We start from the raw sequence: 19,673 nt of genomic DNA on the forward strand, positions 1-19,673 counted from the left end.
AAAGGCGAGGGGGGAGGAGGGAAGTTCGGAGTGTTAACCCCTCGAGGCCCGCGGCGCTCCGAGAAAGCCCCCTTTTTCTCTATCTCTCGCTTCATTCACCCGGCGGAAGTCTGGAATCTGGATGAATATGGGCGGGAGGGGTTGCCAACGTTGTCGGCTCGCCTCTGCTCCGGTGCTTTCGTGCTCGACGGGCAGATATTCCCGAGCGTGCCACCCCTTTTGGGGGGTGTTTGGTGCGGGGGGGAAAACGCGGTTTCGGGGCATCACCCCCACCCACCCACCCACCCACATATACATGGGTGCCAACTTGAAAATAAATGGCGGGCCAGGTAATCGATCACAAGACGTGGCACATGAGCACCATTGGTATGGCAATGCCCATCAACTTGGGGGGGGCGGAGCCCTCAAATATTTTAGGGGGGGGAGAAGGGGCCTCCGGGGTCCTCCTTATTCCTCCATCCCTTGTTTAAATCGTAATACACCACACCTCGGGATGGTGGGGCTTGTCCACCTGGGAAGTGATCCCATCTAGGAGGAGAAGGAAAATTCTGGTCCTAAACCTTTCCTGCCTTTGCGGCTATATCGATTCATGAGAGGAGTAAACCCGGGGGAGGGGAGAATCCATACCTGCTCCCTTGCAGGATATCTCTGGAAGAGAAAAAGCTAAGGAGTAAACCCTGCACAAATCCGGAGTGGAGCCCCTAAAACAGTTGGGTGGGTGGCGCCTTGTATGGCTCCTTCCTGCAACTCTTGCAGCTAAGCTGGTGCCAAACGTCTTGCTCTGCTTTCCTTCGGGAAAACGGCACCGAGATGGGGGTCTTCTTGTCTGGGCAGCCCAGGACCTTCATGCACATAAACCATGTGCATAAACTTCCATAAACCAGGCCGCAATGATACCTTTCTACGCCCCCCCAACCCAATTGTCCTCCTCATCAAATCATCATTTTATCACCACAGGCGTAATTAATCCTCCAGGCCAAGCGGAAAATTCGGAGTGCTTTTGAGACTGGTCCTGAGCACAACATATTGGAGTGTTTAGTGTGATTTAAGTTTCTTCTCTCTTCCACAGGCCCAAACTCTCAGCAATAATTGAGCCGTGCGTGTCTGTCTGTCTGCTCTTTTCCCTTCTTCCTCGACTCCATTATAGTACAGTATGCAGCAACCCCATCTTCTGTTACTGGGGAAGCTGGGCTGGGGTCTCCTTCCTCGCATAAGAAAGTAAGAATAAGAGCCTACTGGATGAGGCCCAAGACCCATCTAACCCAGCATCCCATTCTCACAGGAAGCTCACAAGCTGGTCCTGAGCTCAACAGCTTGCGATCACCAGGCATCGTTTTATAAACGTTGATCGTGTTGTGACTTATTTGCCTTTTCCCTCAATTAAAAAGTATTTAATGCTGCGCTACTTTTTTCTAATAGGGGAGTCGCTCCTCGATAATTTTGCTCCCCTTTTTCTGAACCTCTCCCTGCAGCGCATAACTCGTGTCCCCCTCCCGTTTTATATACAGGTAACTTGCTGATTTTGCCCACGCGATTGCAGGTTTGCACGGGTGGCGGGAAATAAATAAGGAAATGGGAAGTGAAAATAAATTTAAAAAGGGAAGGAATTCACCATTCACCACTCTCTTTTAATTATTCCCACCTACCCATATGGGGTTTCCTTGCAAGGATGGGCTGTTCCAGAGATTATTGGGTTTATGAGTTTTTGCACTTAGGTGTGGACCCCCGGAACAGAACCCCTGCATAAGAGGCGAGTTAATCTGTATTCACAAAGCAAGAAAGACATATACTCTCATTAGGAGTTATGGCAAAGATCAGGCATCCCCAAACTTCGGCCCTCCAGATGTTTTGGACTACAATTCCTATAATCCCTGACCACTGGTCCTGTTAGCTAGGGATCATGGGAGTTGTAGGCCAAAACATCTGGAGGGCCGAGGTTTGGGGATGCCTGGCAAAGATGAAGGACCTGTTGCCCCACCCCCAGATGTTACATTGGACTCCAGCTCCCATCAGTCCCAGACCCTGATCACTGGCCGTGCTGGTCAGAGCTCAGCAGCAAATGAAGGTCCACAGCTGTGCACCAGGACATAAATTGTACAGTGTTCAGTTATAATCCTTTGTATAAGTTCTTTATTTCATCTGGAGCAGGAAAGGATGACCTCCCTAGATCTGTCCATTAGGGGCAAATCTAGCCAGTGTGGGGTAGTGGTTAAGAGCAGTAGACTCGTAATCTGGGGAACCGGGTTCGCGTCTCCGCTCCTCCACATGCAGCTGCCGGGTGACCTTGGGCTAGTCACACTTCTCTGAAGTCTCTCAGCCCCACTCACCTCACAGAGTGTTTGTGGTGGGGGAGGAAGGGAAAGGAGAATGTTAGCCGCTTTGAGACTCCTTCGGGTAGTGATGAAGCGGGATATCAAATCCAAACTCTTCTTCTCCAGGGTGACACACAGTCTATCTCCATATACATGCAAGACGTTTTGTTACGCCTACGCTGGCTGGGTTGCAGGCAGGAGACGTTCCCAGTCAGACCTGGAGGCTGGAGCTGCTAGGGATTGAAGCTGGGTCCTTCTGCACTCAAACCAGATGTCCTGCCGCTTCCCAGTCGCTGAATGGAGAAAACAGCAGGCGTGGGCTTAGAATCTCCAAATCCTTCTTGTAGGTTTTTCCAAAGACAACTGTATTGGGCCGGGGGGGGGGGGGAGGACTCCAGCCTTGGACCTGTAAGCTATCCAGGACTCTCAGACTTTCCCCCCACGCCCATGCCACACCCTTTAGCTGGACTTCTTCAAGTGCTTTAAGCCAGGGTAGAAGGTGTCTTCCAAGTGTGATGACAATGCTTGATTTTCTGGATGGAGAACAGGAGTTTTGTGTGTGTTTTGCACAGTCGCAACGTCAAAACGTCGCCTCCTGCAGAAAATAAAGGGTTTCCTCTTGGGGTATCTGGCTGGCCCCACAGCATGGGGCTCGAACCCACAACCCTGCAATGAAGACGCTTGTGCTCTACCGGCCTCTTCCATATTTCTTTTGGCAGTTCAAAGCTGGGATCGATTATGATTGGCATGTCCTGCGGGACCTGGAACACAGCCCGGCGGCCCATAGAAATTCCAGGTGTTGGAGAATGCCCTGTCATTAAGAAAACCCTTCTGAGAGTTTTCCCACGTGGAGATCACGTAAGGAGGCTAAGGAGCCGGGTGCGAAACACGGTGTGCTCCATTACCAACACACACACACACAAGCCTTTTTGATGGGCAACCTGTCCCTCCCTTCATCCCCCAAATATACCCACCCCATCCCAAATCCAGAGGCTTCAGCAGAGCCTTGCCAGCGCCAGCCATGCCAACGGCCTCCTTCCCAAGCTAGCCAGCACATGATGTGGACTGGCAGCCGGGGGCTCCTGTTGAGAGTCACGTACCTGGTGAAATTACAGGGTTGGGAAGCCCCATAAACATGGATCCGCGTGGCTGGGCAGGACAAGGGAACCTTTGTTCTCACGGGGGGGGGGAGGTTTTTGAACCGTGGGACACACACACACAGAGAGAGAGAACTTGTGCCAAAGTGCAAGGTCAGCACGCATTTGCAGTGCGGGCAACAGGCCCCGATCCCCAGCGGTTTCAATTTCACCCGAAGCTCACACAGGGGTTGCGAGGCAGAGTAATCCCCCTTGCCCAAGTCTCCTTCCGAAACTCTTGCACGTCCCGTGAAACGCAGCCCGTGACTCAACCTCGACGTTTCGCCACAGGATGTGTCCTGGGAGGTGAAACTCAACAGCGATGGCAGCCAGGAAGACGCCACCTCCAACAGCAGCAGTGTAAGACAAGGGTGAGGGAGCCTCAGGCCCTCCAGGGCTCTCTGTCCGGCCCTCGGAACTCTCCCCAGGCCACGCCCCTTTCCCCTCAAGCCACACCCCTCTCTGGCTCTGCCTTGTTCTCCCTCCTTGAGTGACCTTGCTTGCCTGGGGTTATGCCTTTTGCCGGCCTGGTTGGGGGATAGAGGGGGGGTGGGAGCTAGCCCACGGACGCGACTCCCCAGCGAGGTAGGGTGGCAACCCTTGGGAGCTCTCGAGTTTAGAGAAAAAGCAGGCAAGAGGTGGCATGGCATAAGTTTATAAAAACAGGGCCTAGTTAAACTGCGGAACTCACTGCCACAGTGACGGCCACCGACTTGGATGGCTTTTAAAGAGGGTTAGGGGCACCTAGCCACGTGATGCACTCATATACTAAGTAAAGAAGGAAGGTTTACTGTCTTTCTCACCTACCCCCTCTTCTTCTTTTCTCTATTTTCTCCTCCCCTACCCCGCTCTGCCCCCCTCCACCCCTCAATGCCTACCACAAAAATGTCTGAGAACGACTGTAATTGGCCTGGATTCTACGATTTGAAAACAGACACTGAATGTACCTTGATTACTTAGGAAAGTCTGTTAATACAAATGTTTTTTTAAAAAAATTTAAAAAAAGATTAGGCAAATTTGTGGAGGACAATATGGCTGCAAGTGTTGGCTAAGCTCTTACCCCTTTTCTCTCCCCAAGCAAAGAACTCAGTGTTGCCATCAAAGCTTACGTACACATTACGCCCCAACAGAGGTCTTTGCAACAGAAGCCTCTGCTACTACCTGCACTGCCCAGTCTTGAAATCTCTAGGAACAAACCAAGTATGGATATTTAGAACTTTTGCTGGGGGGTGATGGGCTCCTAGGCTGGGCTGCCACCTAGTGGCATAGCAAAGCAACCACCACTTGCTTGCCAAAAGGTAGAGGACACAGAGCTAGGGACACAGAATTATCCAAGGTAAAACAGAGGTGGCCATTCTGATATTTTTTGGGGGGGGGGGAGATGGTGGGCTCCTGGATCCAACTTTGTGCCTCCTTCAGGCATTTGCAGGACTCAGACTCCTTATCAACCCCTGCCAGCATGCACAATCGTCAGGGGAGTCCAATGTCGGGGGTCCAAAATATCTACGGACAGATTAATCTGTTAGTTTCACTTTCTCCAACTCTTGTTTTCTGGCTGTCTACGGCAAAACAGACGCTGGACTAAATGGGCCCTTGGCCTGATCCAGCAGCCAAACGGTTCTTATGCTCTATAGCAAGCATCCCCAAACTTCGGCCCTCCAGATGTTTTGGACTTCAATTCCCACCATCCCTGACCACTGGTCCTCTTAGCTAGGGATCATGGGAGTTGTAAGCCAAAACATCTGGAGGGCCGCAGTTTGGGGATGCCTGCTCTATAGATAGATTGCTGGTATTTTGGTAAACTTTACATCAACTGGCTTTTGTTGTTTGGTTTTTATCTGAATCTTCTAACTTTTGCTTTACATAAACCGCTCAAGAGGATTTCATTCATTCGGGCAATATGTAAATCTTAGAATCACAGGACTGTAAAATAAATGTCTAAATCTTGTTAAATGAATGAACATTCATCGTCAAGATCAGACCGAAAAAGTCCCCCTTTCCTATCAAGACAATTGAGTCAAACTCCACCGCTGGGAACATTTTATCTAAACATGAGCGGCTTCGACGTGCTGTGGGCACCCCATATGGCTCCGCAGCATGCCCAAATATGATCACATACGCCTGATTCAGAGCAGAGCTCTTTCACCTCCTCTCCCCAAAGGCCTCACCTTTACCAGAAACGCATCAATAACACCTGCATCACCTGGAGACATGCAGGAAGGAGGCCCTGGGGAGAAATTCCACCCGGACTTCATCAACTTCCCCCCTGCTCCATCCACCTGAGCCTGGACCAGTCCACAAAACAGGTTGCTTTCTTGACAACACTGCGGAGCTACGGGATGGGCACATAAAGCTTGGTTCTCACCTGCTCATGCACACTGGTTAATTCAAGACTGGATTGCTGCAATGCACCCTAGGTGGGGCTTCCCTTGCGCTTGATCCAGAAGCAGCAGTTAGCATAAATGGCAGGGACGTCTGTCGGCATATAACTCCTGTGCTCAAGAAATCTGCACTGGCTGCTGATTTTCTACTGGGCCAAATTCAAGGTGTTCCTATCAGTAGAAAAAGCCATTACCAGCTTGGAACCAGTTAACCCCCTTATACGCCACTTCTGTCTGTGGAGCTGGCCCTGCTACAGGTCCCCACATAATACCCATTCTGCATTTGTAAGCAATTGATCTTTCAGTGTGACACCAGTTAACTTTGGAACTCCCCGCTGATTGATATCATGCAGGCATCTTCCCTGTACAGCGGTACGTCAGAAGCTGTTCCAGAAGTCCATTCGACTTCCAAAACATTTGGAAATCAAGGCGCAGCTTCTGATTGGCTGCAGAAAGCTCCTGCAGCCAATCGGAAGCTCTGTCAGACATTCAGGTTCCAAAGAACGTTCGCAAAACACTCACTTCCGGGTTTGCAGTATTTGGGAGCCAAAACATTCAACTCCCAAGGCGTTTGGCTTCCAAGGTACGACTCTACTCTTTTTGGCGCCTGCTGAAATATTTTTTGTTCACACAAGCGAAACCCAGGCATGTAGAATGTACTTGGCATATGTTTTAACCCGGTTTTTAGCTTATTGCTGATTTTAATTATTTTTTGTACATTCAGAAAAGTTGTTTCTATTGGTCCTTATTGACAATTTCATCGCTTTCTTTTCATAAACCGCTCTGAAGGTTCCACTTCCTCCGCCCCCATTAAGCGCTGTAAATCTTCACGAAATGAATAAATAAATATAATTTGGCACTTCATCCCAGAAATTCACAGATAGCTATGTGTTGTGTCCAAGCTAGACCACCCAAAGCTCTGGCCCGCCAACTGAGATCCGCGATTCCTGTTTGAACAAGACTCTTAGGTTCCAGAAAAGCACGATGCCTTGTGCCAAGACAAACGCAACCATGAGGCAAGACCCACAAATACGAAAATATACTAATGTACTCCAAAGAAACAAACATAACACGAAAGGAACAATGGGCGACAAAAGCTACAGAACAATTGGTTATAGATCCGTTTCTGCTCTTAAGTCTGTTGCAAATATGTACCAATTAGTCCTTGGGAAAGGTTTTCTAAACAATCTTCTTTGGGGAACGTGTCCAAATGATTCCTCGTGTGCATCAGCTTCCCAGGACAAAAGGAGAGTCTTGGTGTATGACAATTTTTTTGTCAAAAAGGGTGGGTGGGGGGACCCAACCTGCCTCTCAGAGAACAGCCTCTCTGCAAAAAAATGGTTCACCAAAACAGGCTTCCAATCAGCCGCTTGATGTGCAAGAATAATTATTATTTGGACACATCCCCCCCCCCAAAGAAAACTGAACGCAAAATGAATTCTGAATGCAAAATAAAATTTCTCACTACAGTTACACATAAAGCAGGTGGGTTCCAAACATTGCGCCAAAGGCAATAAGGAAAGGTGACAGCATTTGGGAATTTTTCGTAGGCACACAACAGGAGACATGATAGAAGTTTATACAATTATGCATTTCACAGAGAAAGTGGATTTTAAAAAAATTGCTTTCCTCCCTCTCTCATAACACTAGAACTTCTGGGCATCCAACATTCAGTTCCACTGGAAGATTCAAAACAGACAAAATAAACGACTTCTTCTTAATGCAGCACACAGTTAAACTGTGGAACTCCCTGCCACAGGAGGCAGTGATGGGCACCAGCTTGGATGGTTTTAGAAGGGGATTAGGCCAATATAATAAATAATACATTATTTGTACCCCGCCCATCTGGCTGAGTCTCTCCAGCCACTCTGGGCGGCTCCCAATCGAATATTAAAACAATAAAGCATTAAATATTAAAAACTTCCCTAAACAGGGCTGCCTTCAGATGTCTTTTAAAAATAGGATAGCTGCTTATTTCCTTGACATCTGTTGGAAGGGCGTTCCACAGGGCGGGTGCCACTACCGAGAAGGCCCTCTCTCTGGTTTCCTGTAACCTCACTTTTCGCAATGAGGGAACCGCCAGAAGGCCCTCGGTGCTGGATCTCAGTGTCTGGGCTGAATGATAGGGGGTGGAGATGCTCCTTCAGGTATACTGGACCGAGGCCGTTTAGGGCTTTAAAGGTCAGCACCAACACTTTGAATTGTGCTCGGAAACGTACTGGGAGCCAATGTAGATCTCTCAGGACCGGTGTTATGTGGTCCTGGCGGCCGCTCCCAGTCACCAGTCTAGCTGCCGCATTCTGGATTAATTGCAGTTTCTGGGTCACCTTCAAAGGCAGCCCCACGTAGAGCGCATTGCAGTAGTCCAAGCGGGAGATAACTACAGCATGCACCACTCTTGCGAGACAGTCTGCGGGCAGGTAGAGTCTCAGCCTGCGTACCAGATGGAGCCTGATAGACAGCTGCCCTGGACACAGAATTGACCTGCGCCTCCATGGACAGCTGTGGGTCCAAAATGACTCCCAGGCTGCGCACCTGGTCTTTCAGGGGCACAGTTACCCCATTCAGAACCAGGGAATCCTCCACACCTGCCCGCCTCCTGTCCCCCACGAACAGTACTTCTGTCTTGTCAGGATTCAACCTCAATCTGTTAGCCGCCATCCATCCTCCAACCATTGGCCGCATTCTGGATTAATTGCAGTTTCCGGGTCACCTTCAAAGGCAGCCCCGCGTAGAGCGCATTGCAGTAGTCCAAGCGGTAGATAACCAGAGCATGCACCACTCTGGTGCATGAGGCCAATGAATGGTGGAGGACAAGGCTATGGGTGGCTACACTTTGCCTCTACAATGGTGCTCGGGTCCTGCTTGCCAGTTTCCTACTGAAGCATCTGGTTTGCCACTGCGAGAACAGGATGCTGGACTAGGTGGGCTGCTGGTCTGATCCAGTTTGGCTCTTCTTATTCATAAGTGAAGAAAACAGCAACCAGGGATGCAGAGGCGTTTTTTTAGGAGGTGGGACTTTGGGCATAGCTGCCAAGTCTCCCGTTTCCCCCGGGAAACCCCCGTTTTTACTTACCTTTTCCCGGTGGTCCCCCGTATCACTTCGTCTCCCGTTTTTCTCCCTTATTTTCTCCTGCCAGCGGCCATTTTTTTCCCTTTCTGATTTGCCCTTCTATGGGCACAAAAAATGGCCGCCGCCGGCTTCAAAAGTCGCATCTACGCATGACCGGAAGTGCGTAAATGCGACTTCCGGTGCCGGTGGCGGCCATTTTGGTGCCCATAGATGGGCGGGGTGACACCAGAAGTTGCGTCGACGCACTTCCGGTCATGTTTAGATGCTACTTTTGAAGCCGGCGGCGGCCATTTTTGGTGCCCATAGAAGGGCAAAGCGACACCGGAAGTTACGTCGACGCAACTTCCGGTGTCACATGGCTGCCGGTCCTGCATTCTGCAGTCCGGGAACTGGAAGGTAAGGACTTTGGGACTCAGGCTCTTTTCTGCTGGGCACCAGATCTCCTACCACTTCCCAAACACCCCCTTAAAAGAAACAGACACCACTTTTTCCCTTTGCTTACACGGCTGCCGGGTATAGTGTGAGAAAGACCCTGGACTGTCCGACATCCTAACGCCAACTGGGGATTTGTGGCCCAAGTACCCAACACCACAGCTGCTCCGACAGAACGAGACGGGGTGGCAACTCCCCTGCCCCGTGGGTACATTTGCTAAAAGATGGTGGCGCCTTCAGATGGAGCCTGAGGCAGGCCTTCTCCCCATACCTGCCAAGTTGCTGTCAGAGAAATAAGGGACCGGGCAGGAAATAGCAGACCGGAAGTAGCGCTGTGGCCATTTTGGAACTGGGCGGAGCATGCTCAGAAGTGACTTTTGATGCTGCTTTGCCAGTTCCAAAATGGCCACCGCGCCAGAAGTCGCACTGCAGCCATTTTGGAACTGGGCAGAGCAGCATCAAAAGTCGCTTCTGAGCATGCTCCGCCCAGTTCCAAAATGGCCGCCGCGCCAGAATAAACCGGGGGGAAACAAAAAAAATCCGTTTTTTCAGCTAGGGACAGCTGGAAAAACGGGGATTTCATGGGGAAAACGGGAGACTTGGCAGCTATGCTTCTCCCTGGTGGTCAGCCCCAACCTGGATAAAGAGGGAAATAAAGAGGCGCTGAAAGAAATAAGTGGAACCAGTCCGTTTTTATTACGAAGAAAAGAAACGGGCGATTTCCAGCCAAGATTCGTGAGGGGAGGATTCCCTTAGGGAATGACATCCCTCATAAACTCAGAATGTCACACACACACACACACACACACACACACACACACGAGTTCTCTCTTTCTCTCTCTCTCACACACATACATACACCTTCGCCCTCCTTTTTCACCAGTGCAAAGACTTGCTCCCTTTCCCCCCCACCGAGTTCCTTGTGTCCAGGTTCCGAAACCAAAAGCAGGGACTTTTGAGCCAAAATGGCGGAGGTTTCCAGCCAAGCTAGGAGTGCGACTTCTGGGCAACAAAACGGGGGTGGAAACAAAATGAAACACAGCCCTGCCTTCGCAAGGGTGCAAAGCTGCCCTCCCGTAAATCCGAAGCAGCCAGCGAAGCGAGTGCCAAGAAGGGGCTGGGGTCGTCGCCCTCATCGCCTGTTTCGGGGCGCCGCAGGAAGAGTCCGTGGGCCTGGCCAAGCCCGGGTTAGATATTGTGGATGTGTAATGACGAGCCGGACACCATGGGAGGAGGAGGAGGAGCTGGCCTGCGTGGGAAACAGAGAAAGAAGGAAAGGTTCGTGCTGAGGCGTACGTGTCGGAACAAGTTCTTTTTTTAATTAACTTCACTAGAGCAGGGCTAGGGAGCCTTCCAGATGTTGCCAGACTACAACTCCCATCATCCCTGACCATTGCCCATGGTGACTGGGGGCTGATGGGAGCCAGAATCCAGTAATGTTAAGTTACAACACCCCTGCACTGCATTTTTTGGGGGGGTAAGGTTATTTTTTAGTTTGTTTCTAACTATTTATTTGTGCTTTTATCTTGTATTTTTATTTTGTGAACTCTCCTGAGATCTTTCGATGAAGGGTGGTATATGAATCCTAATAATCTTATTTATATATATATATATATAAATGTAAACTGGGTATGTTCGTTTGTCTCCAATGTTCAACAAAACCGCTTGACCGATAGTGTTGAAATTTGCACACAAAGTCAAATGTGACTACCCGAGTGACCCCATACTGTTTTTAAAGACAGATGTCTCACCTACGCCAGGTAAAACCCCAAACCCTTCATGTTTCAGAACTCACAAATCATACGAAAGTGCATGCTGGGAGCACAGGAAAGATTGCAACACAGCGCCCTCTAGTGACGGCTACACTGGTACTGCACCTAGGAAAGCTTCCCTCTCCACAGTATCTCGTTTTGGCTTTGCAGACTAGGCCGCTTTCCAGACTAGGCCGAGTGGAGGGGCTTGCCTGGGTGGGGGATGGGGGGGAAGGGACGGGATAGGTCATGGGTCAGGACAGGGTGGGCCTAATCACAGAGATGAGCAGGTGGTGGGGGGAGGAGGGGGCGGAATAGGTAATGGGTCGGAACAGGGTGGGGGGAGTTACAGGGATGTGCCTATGAAAACATAACACACATAAAACAGGGGGACTCTGAAGGTGAGGGGAGTCTGAAGGGGGACTCTGAGGCTCCATTTAACACACTGAGCCCCAGCAACGCGTGGCAGGGCCAGCTAGTAGTACCGGTAGTATAATAATAATAATAATAATAATAATAATAATAATAATAATAATAGAATTCCCAAGCACATTGGGTACGAGGCTACTATGAAATGAACCATTATTGCCACATTTAAGCAAATCTAATGCACCATCAAATATAATGCACACTCTAATTTTTGCAACGTAATTTGTCCAAAAAAGGTGCACATTACATTTGAGTAAATACGGTATTGAGAACATCTAAAACCACCCGCAGCACCGTCGAAAGGGAGGGCTTCCCAAACCTGGGTCCCCGGTTGTTGTTGGACTACAACCTCCATCATCCCTAGCTAGCGGGACCAGTGGTCAGGGATGATGGGAACTGTAGTCCAAAAGCAGCTGGAGACCCAAGTTTGGGAAGCCCTGGTTTAAGCAGGCCCACCACCCCTCTCCTCCAATTCCCCGCAGTTGGAAAAGAAACAGCCGTCTCCCTCTTGGCCTCTCCCACCCCAGCCGCCTCCCGTTCTCCCACTCACCTCGATGGCAGCATCTGGACCCGAGGGTCATAGTTGGGAACAGCGCACAGCTCGGCCCGGGGGGGATCCGAAGGGAGCGGTTTCTGGGGAGGCGGAGGCTTGGCAGGGGGCTGAGAGGAAAACAGAGGAAGCCTGAGTTAAGGGAGGCGGGTTGCGATGCGTGCTCAAAACGCTTGCGCACCACCTCACGCTAGCAAGGGGGCTGAGGCCGGAGAGGTGCGAAACATTTATTTTTAGACTTTTCATTAAGTGCGTGGGTGCGACATCACACACACACACAAAATGCAAAAGTAACACTTGTGTACGAGCATTTTTTTTCTGACATCTTTGCGAGGGGGCTGCCTGCCGCTCACTTTAATTAACCTTACAAAACGGTCAAGGATTCTCTCATTTTTCTGCTTGCTTTGACGTCAACTTAAGTACGTACGTAAGAAGACTGGATCCTGTTCCCACAGCAGCCAACCAGGTGCCCCTTCTGGGAAGCCCAATGAAAGAATATATCTGTATTTCCATGCCTGGTATGAAGCTAAATGATGCTCAGAGAGGGAACCACGCAAATGAGCTCTGTGGGCCTCTCTTCACTTGTGGGCCTCAGCAGCTGAATAGTGTGGAGCTCTGCGCCATTACAAGTTTCACTTCTTTTCCCCGGGAAAAGGGATTGTTACCCTACTCTGGGCAGGGAATAGAAGGGCCTGCTAGCAACTCTCAGCGCCCTGGACAAGAAAACAGCTCCCAGAAGTCTTTAGGAGAAGCCATGGCTGCTCGAAGTGGTACACGGGGTTTTAAACACCACTGACTGGTTGTTGTGTCCCGTGCCTAAAATTTGCCTCAGGCCACATTCGCACCATGCATTTAAAGCACTTGGAAAGCCCAATAAACAGCCATGGCTTCTCTCAAAGAATTCTGGGAGCTGTAGTTTGTTATGGGTGCAGAGAGCTGTTAAGAGACCTCCCCATTCACCTCACAGAGCTACAATTCTGCGGGTGGCTTAACAATTAATCCCTCTTCCTGGGGAAACTCGGGGAATTGTAGCTCTGTGAGCAGAACAGCTTTCTTCTCCATCCATCTGTCTAATCCTCTTTCAAAGCCACCCATCTCGGTGGCCCTCTCTGCCTCCTGTGGGAGTGAGTTCCACAGTTTAACCATGTCTTTCCTTTCGTCTGCTTCGAACCTCTCGACATTCGGCGTCCCTGGATGGCCGCAAGGTTCCAGTATTGCATGAGATGCTAAAGAGGGCTGCGTCTCACTCACGGCAACGCTAGGCACTCATGGGAGCTTCCCATCAGCCGCACTTCCCAGAATGCTTTGCTCTATCGCACTGCTCTATTCCAAGAAGGGCAAGTGGCACACAAAAAAAGCACCAGCTCTCCAACAGCTTTCTGCTTTTGGCCCACAGCAGGGTGAGAGCCAGGCAAGGTGAAAATTATGGGATAAAAATTCTTCCCCATTGGACGGGGAGGATAGGGCTGGCATAGGTCTGGAACTTCCTGGACAACTGGGAAATGGATTTCAGGTGGAATTTATCGATATTTGGATAAAATGTCCGGCTGTATGGAGAAGAGGGATCGTTCCCTGTTTCCGGAGGGGGAACTGGGGGAGGGCGTTCCCCCAGCCTGAACCGAGACCTTCCCATTTACCCCCACAGCTGTTCCCATCCACCCACCCTCCCCAGACAGACCACCCTCCCCCCTCTCCGAAAAAAACACACACCACCACCAGGAATGGCACCATGGTGCCAGTTACCTGAGCATCTTTAGGAATGGGGTCAGCAGGCAACGGGCGCGTTGGGGGCGCTGGCCTGTCCTGGACCGAGGCCTGGGCAGAAAGAGGAGGTACAGCAACAGACAAGACATGCTTGGGTGAAGAAGAAGAAAAAGAAGAAAAAGAATGGGGAGGGGTGTTGTATGTTGGGGGAGCAGCCCTGGAAGAAGCTTGGGAGGGCCTTGCTGTTTACTAAGAGCAGGCAGATCTGGTTTAAGGGAAGGGATGTAGCTGAGAGGTAGAGCATCTGCTTGCATGCAGAGAGTCCCAGGTTCAATCCCCAGCATCTCCAAGCAGGGCTGGGTGGTCTTACTCAGCAGCAGGCAGCTTCCTATGTCTGTATTTGTTCAGAACCATGAGGACTGGAACCTTGCATGTTTTTAAGGTTTGGCTGAGACTCAGAAACAGACCATGCAGAAGGACTCCGTTTCAGTCTCCAAGGAGGGGTGGGAAAAAGGCTCTCTTGTCTGAAAAACTGGAGTCAGCTTAGACCAGGGATGAGGGAACCTGTGGTCGGTTTTTGCTGGATTCTAGTCCTAGTTTCTTGTTTAATTTTTTTTAATTACAGATTTTCTTGTGCTACAAAACAAACGAATAAACAAGGAAAAGTGCACACAGTACCTCCACTTTCTATTATTATTATTATTATTATTATTATTATTATTATTATTATTATTATACCACCCTATACCGGAAGGTTTTAGGGCGGTTCACAGAATTCATAGGGACTTTTTTCACAGTCTGTTGACATTCAGTATGAGACACAGTTGTCAGACATTGTGCAGATGGGGGAAAAGAGGGGGGAGAGAGAAAAATAGGGAGAATAATGACCTTTCATTCTATTGCAGTGTTTGGGCAGGGATTTTGTGCCAGCGTCACATGGGTAGGTCTGTCTATCTATCTATCTATTTTCATTGGCACTGCGAGAGATTGAAGGGTCCAGAGCTTCTTGGTTTCTTGCGTTCAGCTGGTTGCAGTGTCATTTGTTGGTGAAGGGGGCGCATTGATGGGTCAGATTAGTCATATTGATTCGTATGCTTGGGGGGGGGGTAGGTCACTGTCTTGTTGTGCAGTGTGTGTAATAAAGGGGGGGTCAAACTGGGGAGGGGGGAGGCATCCTCCTTTGCTTGGCCTCCCCATGCTAGTTTAAGTTTGTTGGCTAACTTTTTAGTAGGGTGGTTAGTCCTCATGGTTCTGCATAAAGCTCCGATTTAAAGAGGAAGCCAGGAAGTGTTTTTGTTTTTTTTTAAATACCAAAGTTAGTCCATTGTGTCTATCTAGCTCAGCACTGTCCACACGGACTGGCAGCCTCTCTCCCAGGTTTCAGGCAACATTTAGCTGGAGATGCCACCAGGGATAGAATCTGGGACACCTGCACACAAAACACTGATGCCCTGCCATTGACCGACAACTTTTCCTCCCGTCGCAGAAGACCATGCAATGGGGTCAAGGAAGAAGCTGGCCCTGCCCCCCTCCTTCTTCCCACTCCATTACCTGTTGACCCTTTGGGATCGGGTCAGGCGGAAGAGGCTTGGATGGTGGGTCAGGTCGAGAGGCATCGGGGGCAGCAGGCTGCAGAGAGACGGAAGGGAGCGCCACAAGGAAACCAGAGAGCAGATTGGAAGAGACAGAGAGAAAGATAGAGATAGAGAGAAAGATAGATAGATAGATAGATAGAGAGAGAGAGAGAGAGAGAGAGAGAGAGAGAGAGAGAGAGAGAGAGAAGGTGTTATCATTCCGGCCTGTGGCATGCATGGCTAGGGGTACATGAGAGGCAGGCACACATATTCATGCAAATGCAACCGTGCAAGGAGAAAAGAGAGGCAGACAGAGAGAGAAACAGGCACCCCAAAATTTCTCGTCCATTTAGGAATTAAATTCTGAGTCTTAGACCGGTCCCGGAACATGTGGCAGAGGCTCTGCCGCAAACACCTTGCGCGAGTAAGAAGAAAGGGGTGTCCCAGAGCACGTACAGAGTGCCTTGAGCTCCACTGGGTTAAACTGCCACCACCCAGCCTGAGGCCGGTTTGGGAGGCTTAGGAAGGAGAAACTAAAGGGCGTTCCAAAATTAAGGAAGGGGGTCTTCTCCTAGTCACATTTTAAAGAATCCCACTGATCTTCAGGATTTTTTTTTTTAAAAAAGCATTTAGAGGTCATATCCAGCCATGTTCTACTCAGAACAAACCCACTCAAATTACATTGAGTCACATCTATTCTGGCTTAGAACCAGGTTTCTACAAATCTGGCACAGGATTTTGGTGAATTATAGAGCATTTAAGTCCAGTAACGGCAGGGCTGGGGAAGATGCGGCCCTCCAGATGCGGATGGACTATGACTCCCATCATCACTGGACACCAGCGCTGATGGGAGTCGGAGTCCCACCTTTGCAGTAAGCCTTTACTGTACTAAGGAGGTAGCACAAGCTGTAGTAACACTCTCCAGCCACTTGAGGGTGCTGTGGAACTTTCTCCTTAGCCAGTCCTATCTACACTTCTACCTGTTTTTTCACAATACTGTACTACTGTTTTTTCACAACACTGTCCAGTGTTTTTCAACCACTGTTCCGCGGCACACTAGTGTGCCGCAAGATGTTGCCTGGTGTGCCGTGGGAAAAATTGAAAAATTCAATTTATATATAGTCAATATAGGCACAGAGTTAATTTTTTAAACATTTTCTAATGGTGTGCCTCGTGATTTTTTTCATGAAACAAGTGTGCCTTTGCCCAAAAAAGGTTGAAAAACACTGCCATAGTCTCACCAGGCAACACCTCCCCCTTTTTCTGGGGAATTTTTCCATTCTGAAGGTTTGCCTTTTATTCAGGGCCATGTTCACAGGGAGAGGGGGGCCTGTGGGTGATTCAGCTCCCTTATGGACGCACCGGGCCCCCTCTTCCAACTTAAAGATTAAATAAAGGGGTTGCGCAGCAACAAAAATGTTGCAGCACATCCCCAGCTCCTAAGAAAGAGCGCTCCTGTTCAGGGCTCCCAGCCAGCCAGCTGCTTCTGGGACACTCAATTCCATGCCCTCTACCACGATACTCCATTGCAAAGCCCCCCCCCCCAACTTCCTTTTCTTGTTTTTAACCCACTACTTGGCATTTGGAGGGCAGGCCCAGAAAGTTAAGCCCTGCTGGCATTTCAAACTGAGACGGCCCTTCATGATTAAAATTAGTCTTCAGTGTACAGGTGAAACTCGGAAAATTAGAATATCGTCGAAAAGTGCATCTATTTCAGTAATGCAACTTATTATTTTTAATTTTCCTTTTAATTTTTACAAATGCTTTCTTTTGGAAATTCCACAGTAATAAAACAAAGAGTTACAATAATACAAAAATAAGCATCGCTATTACATTTCATTAATTACATTCCGTTTATAATTGACCCGCCTAACGACAAATAATGACAATTACAACAAATAAAGGCTTGACATATCTTGCTTTGCATGTCATGCATCTATCTCATATATTGGTTTCACCTTTTAAGTTGCGTTACTGAAATAAATGCACTTTTTGACGATATTCTGATTTTCCAAGTTTCACCTGTATGCAGCTGAGTTTATATTAAAATATTGCATTTAGCATCAAATGCTTCCGGGCTAGCCGGGTAGAAGGGAACTTCTCTCTTTTGGTGGAAAGGGTAATTGCTTCTCTTTTCCCACTAATCCCCCCCCCAAAAAAACCACCCCAAACCCACAAAAAAAACCAAGGTAACACTCTCAGGATGTAACAGGATTGAATGATCTGTAAGCCCCGCCTCCCAACAGTAACTGACCACTCCCACAGCCAGCCATAGCAACAGTTTCTAAGCCCCGCCACCTGTCAGTAACAATTCAGCCAATCACCCGTGGCAACAGCTCAACAGCCCCACCACCATCCATGACCCATAGCAGCAGCAGCCTAGGAGACAGGCCCCAAGCCTCTAGTTACCATGGCAACCAACACACAAACGGACCAATTATAATCAGTGAAAACTTCAGAGCAACCTATAGCTGATCTAGACAGATATAGATATCTATCTGTATAGATCTAAACATGCACACACGTGGTACACAAATTGAGTAAACACAAATTTACTAAACGTTTTATCTGCAACCTTGGAATTAAAAGTTTGCAATGTCCATAAGGCTAGATAGTACAACTTATCACCAGGAAACAAAATTTGACAACTGGGTGTGTGGAGACTATGCGTAAAAGAAGATTATGAGATTCTGGCTTTCTTCAGACTCTGCACAACTGCCAGCTCCCCGGTTTGTATCCATCGTATTTAATAACTTAATTTTAAAAAAATTAAAAGTAATAAATATAATAAAGAAGAACTGGGAGAGGTAATTTTTCTTAATGCTAAAATAAAATAAAATTTGTTGCTATTGGGGAGGAAGGGAGAGAGTGCTTCAGTTCAGTAATTTTAAAACCTACCTCCTATATATTCCCCCCCCCCTATAATTTCCAAATTCCTTTTGCGGCACTAAAACAGCTTCTTCTCATCCAACAAAAATGCAGTTACAGTATCATATAACTACATCATCCTATATAATAATGTCCAAGTTGTCCCTGCGTCCAGTTGTCCCGTGTGTCCCTGGGTCACTGCGCATGTGCCCCAGGGATACAGGGATTGGACAGCAGAGACTGCGCGCGCGCACTCTCCCCCCACTCTGCCTCCTCCAACCGCCGCTCCCGCCGGACACCGCCTCACTCCAGGGCACGTCAGGGAAGCGAGGGTGGAGGCCGGCAAAGGCCTCCTCACAACCCTCCCTGGCCGTGAGGAGCGGCGGTTGGAGGAGGCGGGGGGGAGAGTGCGCGCGTCCTTCCTGTCGGCGGCTGGGGGAGAGGAAGGAAGGAGGAGAAAGCAGCGCTTTCTCCTCCTCCATTCCTGTCCCCCTGCCGCCGACAGCAAGGACGGGTCCCAGGGTTCGGAGAAGCGCTGCGCAAGCGCTTCTCCGAACCCTGGGATGTCTGCTTCCTGTCGGCGGCTGCGGGAGAGAAACGGAGGAGGAGAACGCAGCGCTTTCTCCTCCTCCGTTCCTGTCCCCCTGCCGTTGACAGCAAGGACAGGTCCCAGGGTTCGGAGAAGCGCTGCGCAAGCGCTTCTCTGAACCCTGGGATGTCTGCTTCCTGTCGGCGGCTGCGGGAGAGGAACGGAGGAGGAGAAAGCAGCGCTTTCTCCTCCTCCGTTCCTGTCCCCCTGCCACCGAAAGCAAGGACAGGTCCCAGGGTTCGGAGAAGCGCTGCGCAAGCGCTTCTCCGAACCCCAGGATTCTAGCGCCCGTTATTGAACGGGCTGAAAACCACTAGTACACACATAAGCCGAGAGCCTGCATGGTGTGGTGGTTGTAAGCTGTGTGTCGGACTAGGACAGGCATCCCCAAACTGCGGCCCTCCAGATGTTTTGGCCTACAACTCCCATGATCCCTAGCTAACAGGACCAGTGGTTGGGGAAGATGGGAATTGTAGTCCAAAACATCTGGAGGGCCGAAGTTTGGGGATGCCTGGACTAGGACCTGGGTTCAAATTCCCACTCAGCCATGAAGCTCACTGGGTGACCCTGGGCCAGCCACTGCCTCTCAGCCTAGCCTACCTCGCAGGGTTATGGTGGGGATTAAATGATGAAGGGTGAGAATCATGTACTCCACACCCTGGACTCCTTGAAGAAGAAGGTGGAGGTATAAATGTAATGAGGGACGTGGGTGGCGCTGTGGTCTAAACTACAGAGGCTTGGGCTTGCTGATCAGAAGGTCGGCGGTTCGACGGGGTGAGCTCCCGTTGCTTGGTCCCAGCTCCTGCCAACCTAGCAGTTCGAAAGCACGTCAAGGTGCAAGTAGATAAATAGATACCACTTCAAGCGGGAAGGT

At 49.6% G+C, this 19,673-nt stretch overlaps 1 protein-coding gene across 8 annotated transcripts in view; it reads right to left on the reverse strand.

Annotated features, from left to right (window-relative positions):
* Positions 1 to 10,007: 10,007 nt before the first annotated feature.
* ADAM15 (ADAM metallopeptidase domain 15) overlaps positions 10,008 to 19,673 on the reverse strand; it is a 40,734-nt gene continuing 31,068 nt past the window's right edge. For 2 of the 8 annotated variants that reach the window (XM_088659162.1, XM_035098435.3), the window contains 4 exons: positions 15,320 to 15,397; positions 13,808 to 13,879; positions 12,065 to 12,174; positions 10,008 to 10,583 (listed from right to left, as the gene is read on the reverse strand). In XM_088659162.1, the coding sequence (XP_088515288.1) occupies positions 10,523 to 10,583; positions 12,065 to 12,174; positions 13,808 to 13,879; positions 15,320 to 15,397 (321 nt within the window). In that variant the 3' untranslated portion in view covers positions 10,008 to 10,522. Of the gene's footprint in view, positions 10,584 to 12,064; positions 12,175 to 13,807; positions 13,919 to 15,319; positions 15,398 to 19,673 lie in introns of all 8 variants that reach the window. The other 6 variants (XM_088659161.1, XM_060269338.2, XM_088659164.1 and 3 more) reach the window with 3 other exon arrangements.

Source organism: Zootoca vivipara, chromosome 16 (genome assembly GCF_965207765.1).
Source record: "Zootoca vivipara chromosome 16, rZooViv2.hap1.1, whole genome shotgun sequence".
NCBI classification, from domain to species: domain Eukaryota; kingdom Metazoa; phylum Chordata; class Lepidosauria; order Squamata; family Lacertidae; genus Zootoca; species Zootoca vivipara.